This window comes from Protopterus annectens, chromosome 3.part0 (genome assembly GCF_019279795.1).
Source record: "Protopterus annectens isolate FY-2018-M chromosome 3.part0, PAN1.0, whole genome shotgun sequence".
Taxonomy (NCBI): Eukaryota; Metazoa; Chordata; order Ceratodontiformes; family Protopteridae; genus Protopterus; species Protopterus annectens.
In genome coordinates this window covers 620,410,798-620,432,306 of record NC_056731.1, presented here as the reverse complement: position 1 = coordinate 620,432,306, position 21,509 = coordinate 620,410,798, and the positions used below count along the sequence as shown (strand labels likewise).

The 21,509-nt window shown below is 43.3% G+C and overlaps 1 protein-coding gene across 3 annotated transcripts in view; it reads right to left on the bottom strand.

The window, feature by feature from the left end:
- The window catches only part of BBS9 (Bardet-Biedl syndrome 9), a 2,479,230-nt gene that overhangs the window by 1,275,161 nt on the left and 1,182,560 nt on the right, over positions 1-21,509 (bottom strand). For all 3 annotated transcript variants that reach the window (XM_044065020.1, XM_044065022.1, XM_044065021.1), the window contains exon 14: positions 12,797-12,901. In XM_044065020.1, coding sequence (XP_043920955.1) covers positions 12,797-12,901 — 105 coding nt within the window. The remainder of the gene's footprint in view (positions 1-12,796; positions 12,902-21,509) is intronic.

The following is a 21,509-nucleotide window of genomic DNA, read 5'->3' as shown; positions in this document are numbered from 1 at the left end:
TAAAAGTACACTCCAAAAGACACTCTCTCAGCCCCAGGTAGAAGGAATCTTACTTGGTTTTGCTCACAACTGTAACTGCCATCCTTTGTGAAGGCCTCCCACCCTGGATCCATGTGTTGAATGTCAAGAAGACCCTCCCTTGGGACAAGTGACCTAACACCAAGTGAATCAGACCAAAAAAAAAAAAACATTCAGAAGTGACAGCTAGTGACGTTTTTCTTTCTGTACCAAATCCGGGACTGACTGTGAATTGTTTGCCATCCAGATTAAATCTGGAAGTGAATACAGCTGAGTTACCCTTTGTACCAGAACAAGAAGTGTCAACTAAGACCATTACTTCATCCTGGCCTAAAGTAAATTTTACTGACTATTCAACATCAGCAGTGTTTTTCTTGCTTCTGAATAAAACATCAGTGATTCATTGTGCCTTCTGGACAGTGACATAAACAATGTGTCATCCAAACAGAACTCATTTGTGAGGTCATCTGCAGTCGATGTTTTTTGCTGGAGATTATTTGTACATCACTGAGATAGATTTTGCATGGACTACAAGCAAACACAACATCCATGTTTGCAGTTCCTTCAAAACTCTCTACAGCTCCAATCTGTTCATCTTAATTTGTGAATCTCTCATTGGGACAGGTACTGTGATTTTCATTGTTTCTTTATTTTGTTTGCTTTTGTCATCCGGAGCTGTGATGACATCATCATCATCTGTAACCACTGAAACTGTAAGTACTGTACCATTTCTTAATAGATAGGCATGCATTGCATGTGGCTAAAATCGAATGAAGAACACCTGAATGGCATCCTAGATTTAACACTTCTGCTGCCTTGTACACCTGTACATAGACTTGCAATATTACTGACAGTTGGGCTTGTGCTTATACACCTACTGCACATGATGGGGGTATGCCACTGATTCCTATTCCATCGACTGATACCCAGCTTCATACTGCATTTCATACCTTTCTTCTCACGAACAATTGGAAGGCTAAACATGCTCCTACACCCTTTACAACTATCATCGACTGCTAAAGGACATGTTTGCTATCATAAAAATGGAATGGTTTTTTTGGAAACAGTGTCTGCAATTTCACTTGGAGAATTTAAGATGGGGTTGGAGGACAGAGTATGGCAACATTCCATGAGTACCTTTTCATTTGCAGAGATCAAGTTTATTCCTGATTACCTACAGAGTGGTCTGGTTGTTGTTATATATGTTGTGTTATACCAGCCATGTTATACCCTCCACTTCCCTTTTTCCTTTATAGTTCCTATATTTCCTCCTCTCTCCTCTTCCTGCCCTACCCTACTATTTCTTTTTGACTTGTATTTCTACTCTCCCCTTCCTGAATATGCACTCAACCTTCCTGTCCCCACCTCTACTTCTCCCACCCCCATTTCACCCCCCATATTCTCGACCTTAGACTCTGTTTTCCTGTAGAAAAATTAGACTTTCTACTATTCTTGCAAAACATTCTACATAACTTTTCTACTTTCTCAACAAATGTATTTGTTCTTTCTATATCAGTTATGATTACAGCTTGTGTCCCAGTGTTACTTAATTCTAAACTTCCTTATATCTCCTTATCTCTTCTTTTATGCTCCCCCTGTGCAATTTAATTCTAAACTCCCTTACAACTCCTTATTCTTCTTCCACTAACCCCTTTTAGGACACTGGTATATTTTTCATAATAAAGTTTAGCGTGCAAAGCCCATCTTATACTTATATACTCACATGCTTAATTTATTTCCCTAATTCATATCTTTCTGTAAAACTGCCACTACCCTTCCTTGTTTTTTTGAAAATTTTATGCTAACCGTAATATAAACAGCAGCTGTCTGTTCTGCACTTGCCTGAATTTGTAAAATTTGTACTAAATGCAAAGCTTATGTTTGTTCATATCTTTACAATATTTTTCTACTGGAGCTTTTCTCCCTTGGCCTCTGCTGAAAATGGGTTTCTGACACAGCTGGACTTTTCCCAGTTACCAAATGTCAAATAAACAAAATAATAAAATATAACATACAGCAGCTTTACCTGAAGAAAAAATTCCTAAAGCTCATCACAGAAGAGGCAGTAATGCCATTCCAAACCCAGATGGAAAAATAGATGTCCCCTCGATTTATCATAATACCATTCAAAAGACTGCTTTTAAAAGTCTTGCTCATATGAATCTTGATGATGGTGTCATTTCTGGAGCGAGAAGTATACCTGCTTATGGGGCAGTCAAGTCCATATGGGAGCTGAGAAAGCTGTCTAAGCTTTTAGAAATGTTAAGTAATTCCACCTTTGAGTCCAGTGATTTAGTCACTCAAGAGATGACTCTTCATTTATTCCTGACAATACTGCTGCCATTCATAGTCACTAGAAATAGTTGAAAACATGGCTACACTTTCGTGTGCTAAAGAACCCGATTGCTCCCAGTGGGAGAGGTTAATCTTTTCTCTGGATGGGGAGGAGGTGTTTTGAAGTTCTTTATGCTTATAGCTGCTGTCATTTTATTATTAGGCCTTATTTTATTCCTCATAAAAGCTTGCATTCTAAAGCTGTTAGAATCCAGGAGGAGTGTTAAACACCACATGCACCAGGTTAAATCAATGCCACTGGCCACATTATAGGTTCATACTAGGCTATCTGCCCTAGGGCATTTATAAGCCTAGCCAAAGTGTGTTTGACTTTCACCACCCATTTTAAATTAATTTTGCTATATCCTTTTTGAAGGTTAGTATACGGTGCCTCTGTCTAACAGTGACACAGAAGTGATACCCGGGGTAAACCTACGATCTCCCATCCACTCATCAAGATTCCTCTTGAAGAGAGTCAATGAGGGACTCTGCCTAACCTGGACTGGGATTTTATTCCAGAGTGAAGGGAGCCTCTGGGTTATGAATCTGACTCTCCAGCATGTCCTATTTATTTCAGTGCTGAGGTTCAAGTCTCTCGAGCACGTAGCTCGATGGGATTTGGATTTTCTGAGGTGCAGCATGTCCATTAATTCCGGGTTGGACATGGCTTAATACATCAGGCACAGATCGCCTCTGAGCAGGTGGTATGCCACTGAGTAGAGCTGGAGTTTCTTTAACCGGGCAGCATATGGCATCTGTTTGAGCCCTTTGATCCTCTTGGTGAGGTACTTTTGGGGTCTTTCCAGTTGCTGCAGGTGTCTGGCAAGGTACATCCCAAAAGGGGCATTGTACTCAATTATGGGCCTGATAAGGGATGAGTAAAGAGGCACGATGACATCCCCTGATCTAGATGTGAATCCCTTCATGATTAGGTGGGCTATATAAAATGTTTTTCTAACCACTTTGGCCATGTGGTTGTCAAATGAGAGATTGCTATCAACTTGGGTCCCCAGGTCCTTAATTACTTCTTCTGTACTTAATGGATTACCACCTATGTGGTAATTTGTGGGCACTTTGTTTTTGCCAAAGGGGATGACTATACACTTTTTGGTGTTTAGCTTGAGGCCATGGCTCTGGCACCAGTTGTCTGTTTCTATGAGGCCCTTTTGGAGGATGCTTGTGTCGGCTGGAGAGTCTATTATGGCACCCAGTTTGCAGTCATCTGCGAACTTGGTCAGTCACAGCCCTTCCGTGTTGGCCTGTACCTCCGAGAAATATATACCGAACAAGAGAGGTCCCAGGACTGAGACTTGTGGGACTCCACTTCTAACTGGCTTGGAGTCTGACATGGCTCCAGCAATTCTAACCATGTGGGTTCTGTCCTTGAGCCAGTTTGCAACCCATCTAGTGACATAGGGGTTTATATTTAAGCTGGTGAGCTTATCTATAATGCCTGAGTGGGGTACTGTATCGAAGGCTTTTGCGAGGTCCAGGTAGGCTGTGTGGACCACCTTCCCCTCGTCAATGGTCTTGGTGACTGTTTCAAAGAAATCGACCAGGTTTAAGAGGCAGGATCTGCCCTTAACAAAGCCGAACTGGGTAGGATCCAGTGTCTGTAGGTCCCCAATATCTTTATTTATGAGGTCCATGATGATCCTTTCCATAGCTTTGCAGACCAAGCTAGTCAGGCTTATGGGCGATAGTTTCCAGGATCCGTTGAGGCACCACCTTTGTGGAGAGGGACCACTGCTGCTGTCGCCACTCTTTGGGTACATATCCTGTAGTAAGGCTGAGATTGAACAGTAGTTTTAGGTTTGGGTTTAGCTCTTCTTGGAGTTCATGTAGGATGCAGCCCGGGACACCATCTAGTCCCATTGATGCTGTGTTTTTTGCTTTGGAGAGGGGGGCTCTTACCTGAGCATCTGAGATGTCAGGGGGGCAGCACTCTGCTGGGATAGATATTTGCCCTTTTAGTGGGGGGGGGGGGAGTTTGCGCTGAACCTGTCAGCTAGGATGTTGGCAATGTCTGTGGGTTCGGTGTATTTTTTGTCATTTTGGACTAATTCTGAGCATATCTGGGAATTCCCACCCAGGGTCCTAACATAACTAAAGAAAGCCTTGTGATTATCCTTAGTGTCCTGTGCAATTTTTCTCTCGAAGCTGGCCTTAGACGATTTTATGAGTGCTCGTAGTTTTTTGCTAATACTGATGAGAGATGCCTTCACTTTTTAGGATTTTGCTCTATCATGTAGTAGCTTCCTCCTTCTATTGTACAGTTTGTTTATGGCTGGGGTCCACCAGACAGGACGTCTGCCTTTGGAGGATTGGGTCTTGGTTTTATTTGGGATTGCATGATTCATGCATTCCTGAAGGTGTTCATAGAATGCATTTATAAAGGATTCTGCGGTCTGGGCCATATTTTCCACAGGCCCGGGGACTTTGAAGGATTCCACCTCGGTTTTGAGGAGTGTGAAATTTGCTTTAGAGAAGTTTTTCACTGTGGTTTTCTGGGCAGGGGGTGGGGTCGGGATGTGAATACCCAGTGAGATTAATTTATGGTCTGATCTTACCAGTGAGGGATACACTTCTGGTCTGGAGCACAGAGTCCCCATGTTGGTGATGATCAGGTCCAGTATGTTTTCCCCTCTTGTGGGAGTGGTAACAAGTTGTTCCACAGCATTTGAGTTTATAAATTCTAGGAACCTTTGGGCTAGGGTGTTGGAGCTAGAGTAATGCTCCCAGTCTATGTTTGGGTAGTTGAAGTCGCCCAATATAATGGTGTTTGGAGAGACCTTCATATTTTCCAGTGTTCTCAGGAAGGCCGAGTGGGGTTCCTGGGTTTGGGAGGGTGGTCTGTAGCAGGCTGTAAACTGGAAGGCAGTTTTACCCACTGTTAGCTGCACATGGATGGTCTCTGATGCTTCGTGCTGTGCCACCAACCTGGAGGTGTGGATATCTTTGATGATTATTGATACTCCCCCTCCTTTTGTGGTTCGGTCCAAGTTTTGGGGCCGAAAAGCATGGTATGAGGCATAACCTGGTAGTGCTGGGGTGCTCTCGGGAGCCTTGAACCAGGTTTCTGTTACTGCACAGATATCGATGTTCTCCATGCTAAGGAGAGTTTCGAGTGCATGCATCTTGAGATTTAGACTTCTGGCATTGAGTAGCATTACTCTTAGCTTCTTATCCCTTGTGGTACCTATGGAGGTGGGTTTGTCTTTTGAGCCTTGCCTAAAAAAGGCACTATGAGGGTAACAAGAGCCTTTGCCAATATCCGAAAGCCCAGGGGTGACAGGTGCAAGCCGTCCCTAGCGAAGCATCGTGGCTTGTCGAGCATGTCATCCCAGGCTGACAGGCATTGGATCCCCTTTGAATGACACCAATACTTAAGCCAATTGTTGAAATTGATCATCTTGTCTTCATATTGTGGCATCATTCTTGGTGAGAGTAAGATGCTACTCAAGGTCAGAGTCATACCAGCCTGGGCTACATGCTCAGAGAGCTCCTCTATGTCTCTTTTCATGTAGTCCAGGGAGATACGTCTCACGTCATTCACACCAGCATGGACAATGACTGAGTCATATTTGTACTTGCCTTGGAGTGACCTGAGTGCTTTTGTTATGTGGCGGATCCTAGCACCCGACAGGCAGCTCACCGTGACCTTCTCCTTGTTCAGCCTGGTGAACGGGACGTCAGTGTGCCTGACGATAGAGTCACCTATTACAAGTGTATCAGGTGTGTTGTTTAGCCTTAAGGGCTGTGACTGTTCGGCACACTGGCTTTGTGAGCTATGTGTTGCACGTGTTTTGTTTTGGGGTAGTGGTTGCTTGGGTGTCTGCTTTGGAGGTCTCTGCTGCTTAGGCAGATTTTTATTTAGAGCCTCCGGGTATGTTTTGTGTGTTTATGTGTTTGGTTTGCTGTCGTGGTAGGTCTATGTGAGACTGGAATTGTAGTGAGTGTGGTTTCCTTCTCCTCCTGACTGGTTACGCCAGTACTGAGTTGAGAGAGCTTAGCCTCCAGTTTGGCTATATGGTTGCATCTCTCACATGTGTTGGAATTTGTTGGGAGGAGGAGAGGGTTGTCTGTGTACATGAGGCAGTTGGAACACTGCCTCAAGATTCCCAGATTCACCAGCTGGACCGGACAGGAGATTGACTACTGACCTTTGGACATGCTAGAATAGTATTGGGAATTCCTTTATAATTGAAAAAAAATTAGATAACATTTATAATTTATAATTGAAAAAAAATCAGATAACTTTCATAGTACATTACAAAATGAAAATAAAGTATTGCAAGATTTTTGTAGAATAAATTTTAATACATATATTAGGGGGAATGTGAAAAATGTAAAAATGGAAAATGTGCAACTGAAAATTATTTACAATATTCAGATATGTATTTATTCCATCAAAGCATAGGCATGTTTTTTATTTCTAATAAGACTATAATTTTGAAACAAATGCATAAAATTTCTTTGTGTCAAACACAGAAGGAAATCGCATGAGAAGAGGGTTTGATAGTAAGTGAAAAAGTGTCCGCTCATCTGAGAACCTGTAGTCATTGTCCAGTCATTAAAGAAATATACTATTTGAATGATACTTGTGCAGCAGAAGGGATGTGAAGCGTGAGGCGTACAGAGAAGGAAGGAAAAATGTTACAGAGCGCGTATTTCATTTTTCTTATGCTTTCATTAAAATATGGATTCCTGAATGTTTTTCAGTATGTATCTAATGATTTACTTCCTGCCAAATACGAAAAATGCTAGAATGGCAAAAGTGTAGAATCTTCTGTTCTTTGTAGAAAGTGCTTTTATGGAATTCAGAACTCATGACTAATATGGAAAATCATAAACACAGAGACAGGAGATCTTAGTTAGCAGAATTAATCCTTTAGTGTTCACGTTTTAATTGATCAGTGGTTCTAAGATTGATATAATAATGTTGCTTTCAATCAGAAAAAGTACAATGAGTGTACGATTCTGCTGTTCGAAGAGCAGGACCTTGATTTCCCAGTTTCCAATGTATGTGCCTTTCTTTGCAATAAAGGAGATTATTATCTCCTGCTGAACTGTGTCTGTGAAAGTTATTTTGTATCTTAACACTTAGAAAACTGGTGTATGGATAAGATGGATTTCAACTGTAAAGAAGACGATTGTGAAACTACTGTACTATGGATGTCTGTCAGTAAGCTATCAGAGAGGGACTTGGTGAGTTCCCTAGTCACATCCCTCTGGAATCAAGTCACATGGCCAAGGTACTTCAGCATTATCAGTGCAAAAGTCTGTGATGCATATGTCCATTTCCCCAATCTGTCCACCACTCTTGACTCCCTGTTAGGAGGATGAATTGATGTACTCTATTCTGAGAGTTCCTTCTTTGTGGCTGCATTCACACCACTGCACCTACTGGGGTGCCATTGCTCCAGTGTGCTCTATCCCTTAGGGTAAACAATATATTGTTCTGTTTCTTTGAAATGACTTCACCTGATCAGGATCTGTCTGTGCCTGCTGAGCTACCAGATCTAGGTGTGAATGAGAAGGTGGCATCACCAAAGAGATAGAAGAGGCAGCCCCAAATGCTTTGAGAAACACAGACTCCTCAGGGGAGGGTGTATTAGTGGACCAACCTCCCTTGTTGTTTCATCAGTTCTAGAATGTCACCAAGGTGATGCCTTCCAGAAGGGACTGTGGGGACCCTTAGCTGCCTTCCAGAAGGGACTGTGGGGACCCTTAGCTGTAACCCAAGTCTGTCGCTTCTGTGATTGACACCGGGGAAGAGTTCAAATGTCTCCTCTTACAAGTCTGTTTCCTAGGACCCTGTCTCATTGGGACTTCTGGAGAAGGGTCAGAATCAGACTGGATACCCATGTAGTGAGCATCCCTGAGGCTAAATGAGGCAGACTGCCCTTGTCAACCAGGGTATGTGGGGTCAAATACAGTATCCAACAGGGGTTGGTACAGAGCTGAGAGTATGAAAGATATTTTTCCTCTTGGTTTGGCAAGAACTCTTTCAAACGCAATCAGAGCCAAAGGGACAATCTTCCAGTATGAAACAGTCTCCTCTGCTCCGACCTACCCTGGCTCCAAAGCTGACATCTGAGCTAGGCTGTCAAGACCAGACGCCCCAACGAGCAGAAACAGATCCAAAAGCTCTGGAATTGACTCTACTTTCCAAGTTCTGACACTGATGCTTCAGCTCTAAGACTCTTTCTAATCACACAAAATCAGAGTCTAGAGAGTAAGGGATACTCAGAGACAAAGTTGAAAGGACTCTGACTTGAGTGCTTTGGGAAGGCTCAGACCCATGGGAACTGGATCAAAAATTCAGATCAAAATAAGAGATACCAATGGGGGTGTTGCTGGACCTGTACCTGATGTGCTCAATGGGGAGGTGCCAGGAGAAACCCTAGCTGGATCTGCATCGAGAGAGATCTCATCATCATCATCCTGTCAGCACCCGCTTTGGTAAGGCTTGTCAATGAATGTAAAGACCTCTATAAAAAGCCATCAAATGTGGCCTGGAGAAACACCACTCCTGTAAAAAGGGAGAATGGAACCTAGGAATTACCAGCTATGGTGTAAAAGTGGAATGAGGCATAGGAGATCAGATCTGATTAGCTAGGAGTCTTCTGTGTCTGATGTATTCTGGGTCCATTTTTTGATTTCTCTGATCTCTTCCCTATAGACTTTGTCGTTCTCTTTTTCTGACTCCTTATGCCTGTCTTATTCTTTAAGTGGTTTAGGCTTTTCTATCCGTTTAGCTGGAGAATATGAAGAAGGTTGATGAGAGGAAGATTAACACATGGGCACTTTCTGGGCAGGAATCAATCTACTCAGCATCAGCTTGTCCCTACAACCTTCCAAGATCCTAAAATGAAAGGAGTCACAACCCTCGCAATCCGCATCCAGGTCTACAACCCACAGGCAGTACATAAAAAGTGAGTCAGGGTCCTGTAGCGGGATATTATGGCCGCAAGTTGTACACTTCTTAAAATCCTAGACGTTCTCTGCACAGCTGGCAGAAAAAAAACGGAAGTACTCTTGTTAAAGAAGAAAAATTAAATGCTAGCAAAACAGGCAAAAACAGAAATAGAAAGGAGAAAACTATAAGCTATTCGATATACAAGTAAGCAAGTATCGATCCTCCTGTATATAAAAACATGTAAATAAAAAATTACATTTTTGTATAGGGAAGAAAATTATAATGATAAAGAAAAATAAATAAGGAAGGAAAAATATACAGCAGAAGACTAAAAACTACACTTAGCTTATATAAATCAGAAACCTCATGCACCATGCCTTTTCCAATCAGGCAAGATCTGAGGTAAATTTGAGGAGACAGGGTAAGAGAGGGGTCAGAGCCCTGGATCCACAGCTTCCAAAAGTTGTCAAGGTCAGATCTGATCAGATCTGAAAACCCAAAGGATGAACTGGATGAAAACAAAGGATCACTGGTTTGTTTATGCATGTCAGAAAAACACAGGGAAAGTATTGTGACTGCAGCATGATACCAATAAAAGCAATGTCATGTAAAAGATACAAAACATAAATTCAATACCAGGTTCAAAGTTCCCCTATACATAGAGGATATTTAGTGCCACATATTAGAACTGATAGGAGTTTACCAGCAACCAACAAATTCAAAAACACTGGTTCTGTAAGTCCTAGCAGCAGTCTAGGTAGTTCTCTAAATAGGATAAATGAAATTCTGTCTAAAAAGCACCATCTATATAAAAACAACTTGCCAACTGTATAACAGCCTGAACTCTGAAACCAGCCACTGCATAAGGAGAGGGTATACATGGTGCAGATAAATTCAGACCTCACAGAGCCAGATTATTTCAGAACTAATAGCTTTGCCTGCATTGCTTGTAAAATAATGAGGTAAAGCTAGGAAGTTACAATGACACAGGCAACCTACTTCTTCTAAATACAGTAAACTCTCTGTTAACCGGCACCCATGGGGATTGGTAGATGCTGGATACCTGGAGTTTCTGGTTGCTTGAGAGTTACTATTAAAAATAGTCCTGACTAATACTGTACCCTATACTATTTGTTTGGTCTGACTTGTTCTTAGGTTGGCGAGAGAGGGAATTTATTCCTATCTTCCTTTTTAAATCTCTAAAACTCTAAAAACCATCAGTACTATTCCGCAGAATGGAATTACTGGCAAATTAACTGTTAGATGTAAACAGGGATGTGATTTAATGAGCAAAGCAAAACTTAAACAATGGTACACAACAAGTTAAAGTGGGTAGTCATCGATATCTAGTCCACAACTCTTTACTGAGCCCTGCCTTTATGGGCTTTTCTTCATTCACTGACGTAAAAGAGGGAAAGAATAAATGAATATGAAGATGACTGCAAAAGTCTGAATATAACTGCACACACAGAAATACTATTGTTCTTCAGCATGACTAACAGGAAATAAATATCTTGTGTAATTATAACAACTTCCAATTTTATCAAATAAGTAACATAAGGAAGTTTTTTAGAAAATAAAATATGTGTTTCCAAAAAAAAAATAAAACATACTAAATCAGAAAATCTGACATCTTGAAGATCTTGGAACTACAGTGAATGTCAAAATTAGATATGAAATACTGGATTCTACAGCAGTCAGAAATATACTCAGTAGCTAACATGATACTAAAATGCATGTCTAGTTGATCTTAGGAAATTATACTTCTCTTATAGAGGTCATTAATTTATCCCATCATTTAATAATGGTGACTTTTTGTATCTTCTTCAAAAGTCACTCATTTTAATTACAAATCAGCTAGAGCATCTTCTGTGTGGAGACATGCGTGAATGGGCGTACCTTCGTTGAAGGTTGTGCGTCAGGGTTGGCAACTCAGCATGTAAAAATCTACTGCCAATCAATAGTGGTCCGGAGTTCCACTGTGGCAACCCCTAAATGGGAAAAGCCGAAAGACACAACAACAACAACAGGGACTCCTAACATGACAAATCATAGGGCTTGAAAACAAGATTAGGTGACCTCTTTACTGCCTATAAATCATTGCCAAATCCTGATCTACTTGAAATATTGTGATTAGAAAACAAGACAGGAGGAGTTACCACTTGAAATAGGTAGCATGCTCACCTTTGGCAAGGAAGGCTGTGGGTTCTATTCCCACACCGGCTAGCTCAATTACTAAAACTGCAGTGTAGCATAAGGGGAATCCTGCACTCCTGAGTGCACCATCCTTCTGATGAGACATTAAACTGAGGCCCCTTCTGCTTAAATTGCGGGTAGCTCAGCTGGCTGTAAAACATCCCAAGGCACCTATCAAAAAGGGTAGGGGAAGTTACTCCAGCATACTAGGCAAATTTCTTCTAGTATTATAAATACCACTTCAGGTCTTCCTTGCAAAAAAAAAAAAAAAGCCAGTGAAAGTACATAAGATAATGTCTACTATACTTTTGGAGCAAGCCTGTAATAGTCAGTTCAGTCTCAGTGATTATGGTCTTAAAATCAACCTTTATGCATATAATATCTCTGCTAACAAGTGGGTGACAAGATTGATATCACAAGCTATGAAAGTATAACTAACACAGTAATGAGTCAACAAATAGTATTTTCATTGAGGCAGACATCTACCAGGCCTAAAATGACAAAGTTGAAAAATGACAAGGATGACCAGAACAACTAACAGAGTGCTCTTAAGACATCAAAAATATAAGCATATCTTAAAAGTTGAGAAATTTTATAGAGACCAGGTAATGAAGTGATTTTAAATGAAATTACCAAACTGAAAAAAATGGGACAGAAAGCCTGCACACATCCACTCTTGCCAAGCAAAAATTATTTACTTTTGCAAATACTGGCACTCCCAAATATCTGCGTCAGTATTATGCACAGTACTGGAAGGTTCTTGTTATGGTTTTACTTTTCTTATAATCAAACGGAAAAAAAATATTTTATATTAGCACTAGAATCATGCAGCCATCAATATTTTACATTTATGTAATGTACTCTTAACAATGCCCATTTGTACTGTAGAAAATTTGTCAACAGCCATTTTAGAATTGCTAACCAAGTTTTTGCCGCAGTGGTGCAGTGGTAGCATTGTCACCTCACAGCAAGAGGTTCTCCCGTTTGATTCTCGGTTGGAGCGCCTTCTGTCTGGAGTCTGCATGTCCTTCCCGCGGTCGAGTGGCGTTCGAAAGACATGCATGTATGGGCGTGCCTTCGTTGAAGGTTGGGCATCGAGCTGGCACCTTGGCACCATAAAAATCTACTGCCAATCATTAGCGGACCGAAGTTCTGCTGTGGTGACCCCTAACCGGGAAAAGCCGAAAGAAGAACTGTTTAAAAACAATGTTGCCTATATGCACATGTTCAGCTTGTCCCAATAGGAGAAACTATAGCACACTGATTGCACAAATACAACTCTTTCATGAAATCCTCATGAAAGCAGATGATACAGGTTTTGCTTACCAGTTGGCGAACTGTAAGTCACTGCAGCGTCTCCTGTTAGCTCTGCTGGGGAACAGTTTCCCTTAAGGAATACAGCGAATGTTGCAAATTGGCAGGCTGCTGGCTCTGAAACACAAAGAAAGGAATTAGTATTGCATGTAATCAAATTTCTAATGCTGTAAACCACATCTATTGGCTGCAAAAAAAAAATCATATATTGTAAATGTTACAATGATTACTCTCTCTGGGTTCAGAGAAAGACTTTTCTTGCATTAATTTCCTAAATCTGAACCTCTTGGGGTGGCCAATGTGCAGCTAAATAAAATGGACTAAAATGTTTGCATAAAGTTCTTAATCTTGTACATAATGTTCTGAAAAGTGGTAAGAAACCAAATTCTACTACTATCTTCCTATCAAGATGTTCTGACATGATATTATAAAAAAATCATGATGTCACTGAAAACGTGCTTGCTGTATATACTGTATCAATGATTTTTGGGTTATATGTCCTGACTATGAATCTGTATTTCACATAATCTAGCACATTTCAATATTCGTCTTCTGAAGAATTGATGTGTATCTCTCATATAAACTGTGATTTGTGCATGTAGCAAATCATATGTTGTGGGTGACAATTATTTGTCCTCCTCAATAAGGTGTTCTACTACAAAAGGTTTAAGGTACAAAGATTTATGTACAGTATCACCTTCCATCTTTGTCACCGACATTTCCAGATATATATATATATATATATATATATATATATATATATATATATATGTATATATATTGTAAAAACGTTGGTTTCAGACTAAATCGGATAAAGTCAGTACTATTTTAATATGATAAAAATCATACAATTCACATCATCCAACAGTCATCAAGATAATAGCATTACATCTCAACATTCTGCAAAATGCCATTAGGAATATTGTTGTAGATGTAATCAGTTTCAAAATAGCCTAAGAAAACATTCACGTAAACAAGAGCAAATTATACCCACTAACAGTTCCCTGTAACTGCAAGTAACACTGATCATCATAAGAAAAAAACATTCTTGATTAGCACTATTTTAGTCAGCTTTAGTAAAAAAAAAAAAAAAAAAAAAAAAAAAAATCACCGCAACAGATGCAGAAATGTAAGTAGGTTAACAGCATTGCAACTCATCATTTGTCTAATGTCAAAATTAGATGATATTTTGTCTACATTCCCCAAATCAAACACAGAAGAATCAGAATACCTTACAACAGACTTGAGTTGCCTTTCTCTCCTCTTTTTTTTTTGTGCTCACTATGTCCTCAAAGTACTGGAGTTATTTAGAGCACACTTGGAGTGCTTCCAAGTGAACTCCTTGCCCAGGATATAATCATTTGCATGTCTCAGAATTTTCTGAGCTGTTTTAGTTTGTAGTTCAACATCAAATTCCACAGTTTTTACACTAAGCTCAAAAGTACAGTATCTTAGAGGGCTCTTCTTACACCAGGATACAACAATCTTGAAGGTAGTATATATAAGTATCAAAGGTGTGGTGTTATAGTCTCATATGTTGTAGTTACAGGGGATGAAATCCTTCTGCAAAATACCATATACTGTCTTTGAGAAACCTTTAAATCTCAGCTTCTTTGCAATCATAGTTTAGTGACTTCACTGTCGTTCATTGCCTTTTTGTCATATATATATATATATCAGGTTTGCATGCACGTATATATGTGTGTGTGTGTGTGTGTGTGTGTGTGTGTGTGTGTGTGTGTGTGAGTGATATATATGCCATTTTACTGAAGCAGACATCTTTAGATGTGTATGAAGAAGCTGTAGTTGGTGATTGAGCAGACCTATGCATAATCACTGCTTATCATCATCATCATCATCATTAGTTACAGGCATATCGTTGTTATAATGGTTATGGTCTTCGCCTCCCATGCACAAGGTATAAGGTTTGATCTTGACCTCCAGCCAATACCTGTATGGAGTTTGCATGATGTTATGTGATCCTATCTCGCCTACATTCTGAATGATGGGTTCGGAGCCGATCCCTCGGCTCCGACTTCACTGCTTATGCCAAAGAGCGAAGTCTCTTATTGGCTGAGCTTATTATATCCCAGGATGCACCACTACCAGTCCCCCAGATCTCGTTTGCCGCTTCCCTGCGAGCGTGGTCTCGAGCTGGCTGGGCTAAGTAGTTTATTAAACTAACTTTTCTGTCAGTTTTTTGCTGTTTTTGCTCACAAAAGCTGTTTTAACGGCTATCGCTAACTTTGTGCGATTTGGATTTTGAATTGTTGTGTGTGATTGGGTTCAGTTTGTTTTGGCCCCTCCATCCAGGGCCTTCGGACTGTTAACCTTTATACTTACAGGGTCTCTAGTAATTATACAAATTGGTTAGAGTTACCTGTTCTTTTACAGGAAGAGTTGGCATTAATTATTACTGTAAGCTTTAATTTATCAGCAGTAAAAATTTAGTGTACTTTCCTGTCAGAGTGACTAGATTTGTGTATCAACATGTCTCAAACCCCTAGGCCTTCGGGCTTTAAAAATGTTAAAATGTGGGTTTAAAATGTCTATCACAGACGATCATTAAGCTCTGTGTATATTGTCTCGGGGCAAAGCACTTGCAGGAGTCATGCAGTGTATGTCACGCTTTTTCCTCAAGGGTCCTCCAGGAGAGGAAAAATAAATTGATTTTAAAGGGTTAGTTAAACCCTCCTTTGAAGAAGCCTTGGCATCCTCTCCTGCTCCAACCAAAAGAAAAGGGCTTGGTTCCGACCAGTCCGTCGGACCCGACTGCCAAGAAACTTAGGCAGGCCTCTCCTTCGGCTCCAAAGACTTGAGCCGAGGTTGGAACGGTCTGCCTCGATGCCACCAGTATCGACTCCTCTGTCTTGGAGCCGATGGCTGGGGCATCGAGAGGCGGGTCACCGTCGGCTCCACTGCTCTCGGAGCTGACAAGGTCGCCCGCTCAGACACTTCCTCCTCGGCCCCGAAGTCTTCCTTGCCACCGATGGAATCTGCTGTGAGTATTCCCTCGGCCCCGATACTCATCGAGTCGCCTCGGAGCCGGTCCCCTAGCCCTTTGGGGCCGATGGAGAGGCCTTCTCGAACCCGTTCTGATTCCTCTCGGTCTTGAGGATGTCGGATTCTGATATCGACAGGGTGCTCCAAAGACTGTTCCAGTCCCCAGTCTTCCAAAATTTGTTTGGTTCCGACCCAGCTGGTTTCGGAGCCGATGACCTTGGCCCACCCATTGCCATTCCTCCTCCGACCGCTTGGCTCCGTCGGAGCAGGTGCTGTTGGAGCGGTGGAGATTCTAGGGTCGGCTCCGACCCTTACTCCAACCCGGGCCTTGGTCCGAGTTTAATCTGCAGCGGACTTCTTCGGCTGGACCGGGGTGATGTTTGGGACCTATGCTTTCGGTTCCGAGCCTCCCCCTCGGTGCTTCGGCTGCGGGACTCCCGTCGGCTATCACGGCTCCGGAGTCCGGACACTCCCAGGATTCTGGGGGTCCGGCTTTCAGGGCCATGAGGAGTGCCTTGGCCAAGTCCTCTTCGGCCATCTCTCTGGTTTTACCAGCACCTTCCCTGGGCGTGGAGACTGGGTCTTTGGCTGTTCCCCTGTCCGTAGCCAGCGGAGCCCGAGGCCTGAGGTTACCCCTAGTGGGGGTTCCCCTCCTCCTGAGGGTTCTTCGGAGTTATCTTCAGAGGAACCCCCAAGGAAGAGATCGTGCAAGAGGAAGCACGTGGACTCCCCCGAGTCTATTACATCGGACACTGATATGGATGATGCGGAGGGGTCCCCGAAGTCGTCCTCGGATGATGTCTCATTTGCAGACATCTTAGAGATCCTCAAACAACGAGGCGGCTGGATATCCAAACCCCTTCTGCTGGCGAATCAGTGCTCCTCAAGGCCTTTGGGGCTCAGCCCTCCGCCTCCTGGGTGTCTCCGCCCTTGACGAGCTTCTGGATTTAGTTTGTCGAAGGCGTGGGAACATCCAGATACCGTGGAACCAGTCCCTTCTCGTCCAAATAAATTCTTATCTGCTCCCCGAGAAGGAGTTCCTTACTAAAGGCGTGGCTGTAGATGCCATGGTGGTGGCATCTGCTACACAACAGGACGTGGCAGAGGCTTCATCGTCTATCCATCCTCCTAATAAGGAGTCTAGGAGTATGGATAGATGGAAGCGCACCCTGACTTCAGCGGCCTTTACCTTAAGGTCTCTGAACTATTTGGCACATTTTACAAGGCTTCAGAGGGATCTGGTCAAGGAGTTGTCAGATTCCCTCTCGGGTAACCTACCTGAGCAGCTAGCCCAGTCGGTTAGCTCTCAGTTGGCTATCCTTCGTCAATTTCTAACTCGTCCATGAGGCTCATTTCCTATGCGGCCGAAGGGCGGGAGAGCGCAGGCACAGGCGTGGCTCACGTAGACAAGCCTGGCTCCGCTTGTGTCAGTTCGGAGGCCTTCAAGTCTTCCTTCGGCGCTCCCTTTGATGGGTCCTCATTGTTTGGACCCAAGGTGAAAGACACCCTTACCGCTGTGAGCAAGAGGGAAAACGTTATCTGCCGTAGGGGCCCGTTATTCCACTCCCTTTCGGCCTTACCCCAAGGCCAAAGGAGGGAAAATGTGGTTCGAAAATCTAAAGTTTTCTCCCAACAGCAGGAAGATTCCCGTCCAGAGGCAGAGGCGGGAAATTTTTCAGGAGGCCGTCCCAGAGGCGGCAGAGGCCCGCAATTCTGGAGACCGCGAGTCCTTTCGTGGCTCTTCAGCCTCCCACACGACATGAGGGATTGCCCGGCTGTGCTGCTCGAGCCAGTCGGGTGTCGTTGCCAAGCACCTAGAAGCCTGGGAGTCAATCACTCAGGACAGATGGGTGCCCGGATCATTGCCGGAGGTTATACCATCCCATTCAAAGACTCACCCCTCCGTCCAAGAGAATCGGGCCCACCACCCAGTCAAAGGGAAATAGCAGCCGCAGAAGCTTTAAAGCTGCTAGAAAAGGAGTCATCCAACCGGTCCCCACAGACCAGATCGGATCAGGAAATTACTCCAGGTTCTTTTAGTGCCAAAAGACAGGGGACCTGAGACCAATATTGGATCTCAGCAGACTGAACCAATCCGTGAAATCCAGATTCGAATGGTCACGTTACAATCCATTCTCCGTTGTTGGAGAAGGATGTTTGGATGTGCTCCATAGACCTCAAGGTCGCCTATTATCACATTCCGATACATCAGGCGTCCAGAAGGTATCTGCGCTTCAGCCTGGGAGTCAGTCATTACCAATTTTGTGCTCTGCCCTTTGGTCTCACCACAGCCCTCAGGGTGTTCACCAAGTGTTTGGCAGTAGTGACGGCTCACCTGAGAAGTCTTGGATTCCAAGTGTTTCCCTATCTCGACGACTGGCTCCTGACTGCCACCACCAGGCATCTACTAATGGACAACCTCAAAGCCACCATCTCCCTGGGTGTTTCCCTAGGGATTACATTCAATTGGTCAAAGTCTGTCTTGCTGCCCTCTCAGTGGATAAAATTTATAGGGGCAGAGATAGACTCAAGATTGATCTTGGCGTCTTTCTTCCTGCGAAAGGATCCGCATCTTACAGGGCCAAGTTCAAGCTCTGGTCTCGAGATCCAAAGCCCCAGCCAGGATGGTCCTACAGGTTTTAGGCTCAATGTCTGCCACGGTTCTTTTAGTTCCTCTAGCAAGATTACACATGAGGATTCTTCAGTGGCTCTTGTCAACTCAATGGTCCTTTCAGGATCTTCCCTCAATCATCACATCATGATTACGGAAATATGCAAAAGGGACCTTCGCTGGTGGCTTCAGACATCCAACTTGGATCAGGGAAAACCCTTTGTTCTCCCCCCTCCAGTAGTTACCCTGACGACAGATGCCTCCCAGATAGGGTGGGGGGGGCATTGTCTGGGCAGGCTAGTTCAGGGCTCCTGGCTTCCGGACGAAGCTCTTCTCCACATCAACGTGTTGGAGATGAGGGCTGTTCTTCTATCCCTACAGGCCTTACACAAGTTTCTTCCTCAAGGCATCATCGCCATCCACACAGACAACATGTCGGTGGTTTGGTATCTGAACAAACAAGGAGGGACCAGATCGTATCCCCTTTGCAGAGAGGCCATGAGAGTGTGGGAATGGGCTGTAGCTACCAACCGCTTCTTGGTAGCGACCCACATCCCGGGAAAATCAAATGTATTGGCGGACAAATTAAGCAGGACAATTCTCTCTCCTCACGAATGGTCTCTAAGCGGCAAAGTAGCAGCTCAGGTTTTCAAGAGATGGGGGCCGTGCTGCGACCTATTTGCAGCATACAAAACACCAAGTGCCAGAAGTTTTCTCCTTGATTCCACATCAGGAAGTACCAGCCATGGATGCCCTAGCACAACCTTGGCCAACAGGGCTACTTTATGCCTTTCCTCCAATTCCACTCCTTCCAAAAGTTATTCAAAAGCTTCTCATCTGGGGTCTTCAATGATTCTGATTGCCCCATACTGGCCTCGTCAGATATGGTTTCCCTACCTGAAAAAGCATGCAGTGGACGATCCGTGGACCTTGGACCTGATCCGGTTGCTAATCCATCAGTCGGGACATTGGCATCAGTCCTTCAATCTCTAAAATTGACAGCTTGGCTCCTCCACTTCCAACCTTAGTTAGAAGGCACACACTAGACCCGGAAGTTGTTCACATTTTATCTTGCCCACAAACCCACCACTAACAAATTGTACCTCAGTAAGTGGAAGAGGTTTGCTATCTGGAAGCTCAACTCAAGGGCTTAGACCCTATCACTGCTCCTGTCCCAGAGGTTTTGAAATTCTTAACATCCCTGTTTAATCAGGGATCTTCTGTCTCAACTATTAAAGTCCAACTAGCTGCTATCTCGAAATTCCATGAATCCACGGATCCTCCTTTGATGAGCAGCAGACTATGCAAAACGTTCATTAAAGGTGCCAGTCTGTTAAGACCACCAGTTTTCATCCTGCACCTCCGTGGGATCTTGATTTGGTGCTTGCATTAACATCTCCCCTTTTGAACCGGCTGCTACATGCGAATTAAAATATCTGTCTTGGAAAGCGGCATTCTTAGTGGCTATTACCTCTGCAAGGAGAGTCTCAGAGCTTCAAGCCCTGTCTATTAAACCACCGTGCTTGATTTTCCACAAGGATAGAGTATCACTTAGGCCTAATCCATCCTTTGTCCCCAAAGTCTGTTCTAGTTTCTGTCTTCAACAATCTCTAGAGCTACCAGTTTTCTTTCCAAAATTCTCTAATGAAGCAGAATATACTCTCCATAAATTGGATGTTCACAGACAATTACGCTTCTATTTAGACAGGACTCAGCAACTCCGTAAGTCAGACCAGTTGTTTGTGTCCTTCTCAGATAATAAATTGGGCCAAACCATTACAAAAGCTACAATCTCAAAATGGATCAGAGATTGCATAACTCAGGCCTATTCTTCGAATAAACATCTTACATCATCTATCAAAGCTCATTCTACCAGAGCTATGGCTACTTCTATAGCCTTTCATTCCAAGCTCGCTATTTCGGAAATTTGTGCTGCGGCTACTTGGTCCAACCCGCACTTTCATTTCCCACTACAAATTGGATGTGGCATCTAAAGGGCGAGCATCATTTGGTTCCACGGTACTCAGGAGTGTTTTCCAGTGAGCCACCCAGGATTCAGGTGCTAGGGACGCTGTCCCATCATTCAGAATGTAGGCGAGATAGGATCACATAACATCTTTTAGTTATGTACTCACCATAACTTCAGATGTTTGGGATCCATCTGCCTACATTCCTATACCCACCCTCCTTCCCCTGCCTTGCAGATCAGAAGAGATTGAACGGTTTTGAGTTCAACTGTTTTTATCTTGTTCCATCTGACGATGTTATATAAGCAGGGTATGCGTGTGTGCATGTATGCGGACAAACTAGATCTGGGGGACTGGTAGTGGTGCATCCTGGGATATAGTAAGCTCAGCCAATAAGAGACTTCGCTCTTTGGCATAAGCGTGCCGAGTCGGAGCCGAGGGATCGGCTCCGAACCCATCATTCAGAATGTAGGCGAGATGGATCCCAAACATCTGAAGTTATGGTGAGTACATAACTAAAAGTTCTCCTGCATCTCTGAATAGTCTGTCCCACCTCCCACAAACATATAGAGTGTTTCCACCTCAAAAACTGATTGAAGAATGGTGGTATGGGCAGCAGCACAGAATGGTGCCTATCTGGGGAAGAGTAGCACAGACCGACCATTTTGGGGATCATCTATGGTGTGCAGTAACCTCTGGATAGGAGAAAATGGATAACAGACTGCATGCCAAATCAGCGCTAGCCACACAATGGTATAAAAATTGGGTGTAGGTGATTTTCCTGCATGCACTAATGTCCCCAAAAATGGGCATGGGTATTTGCTGGGGATGAGTGAGATGAAGATCCAACCTACCCCAGCCTATGCCAGGGATCCATGCTAAAAACAGGAGGGGTCTCTGTGCCTGGCATAAAGCTCAGCAGTCCTAGGTCAATAAACTATTGGCCAGCCAGTGTCCAGTTGTCCAGCTTGGGTTACCTGGATAGCTATTTTGAGTGAAAGCTGGACATAAAACCAATCAACCTGCCAAAATGAACTAAATATTGCTATACATAATACAGGTTCACAAACAAAATGGAACTTGGAAATCAATGACAAGATGGTACGGATTAGACTGGACATCCTGTGTATCCAGGAGACAAGGT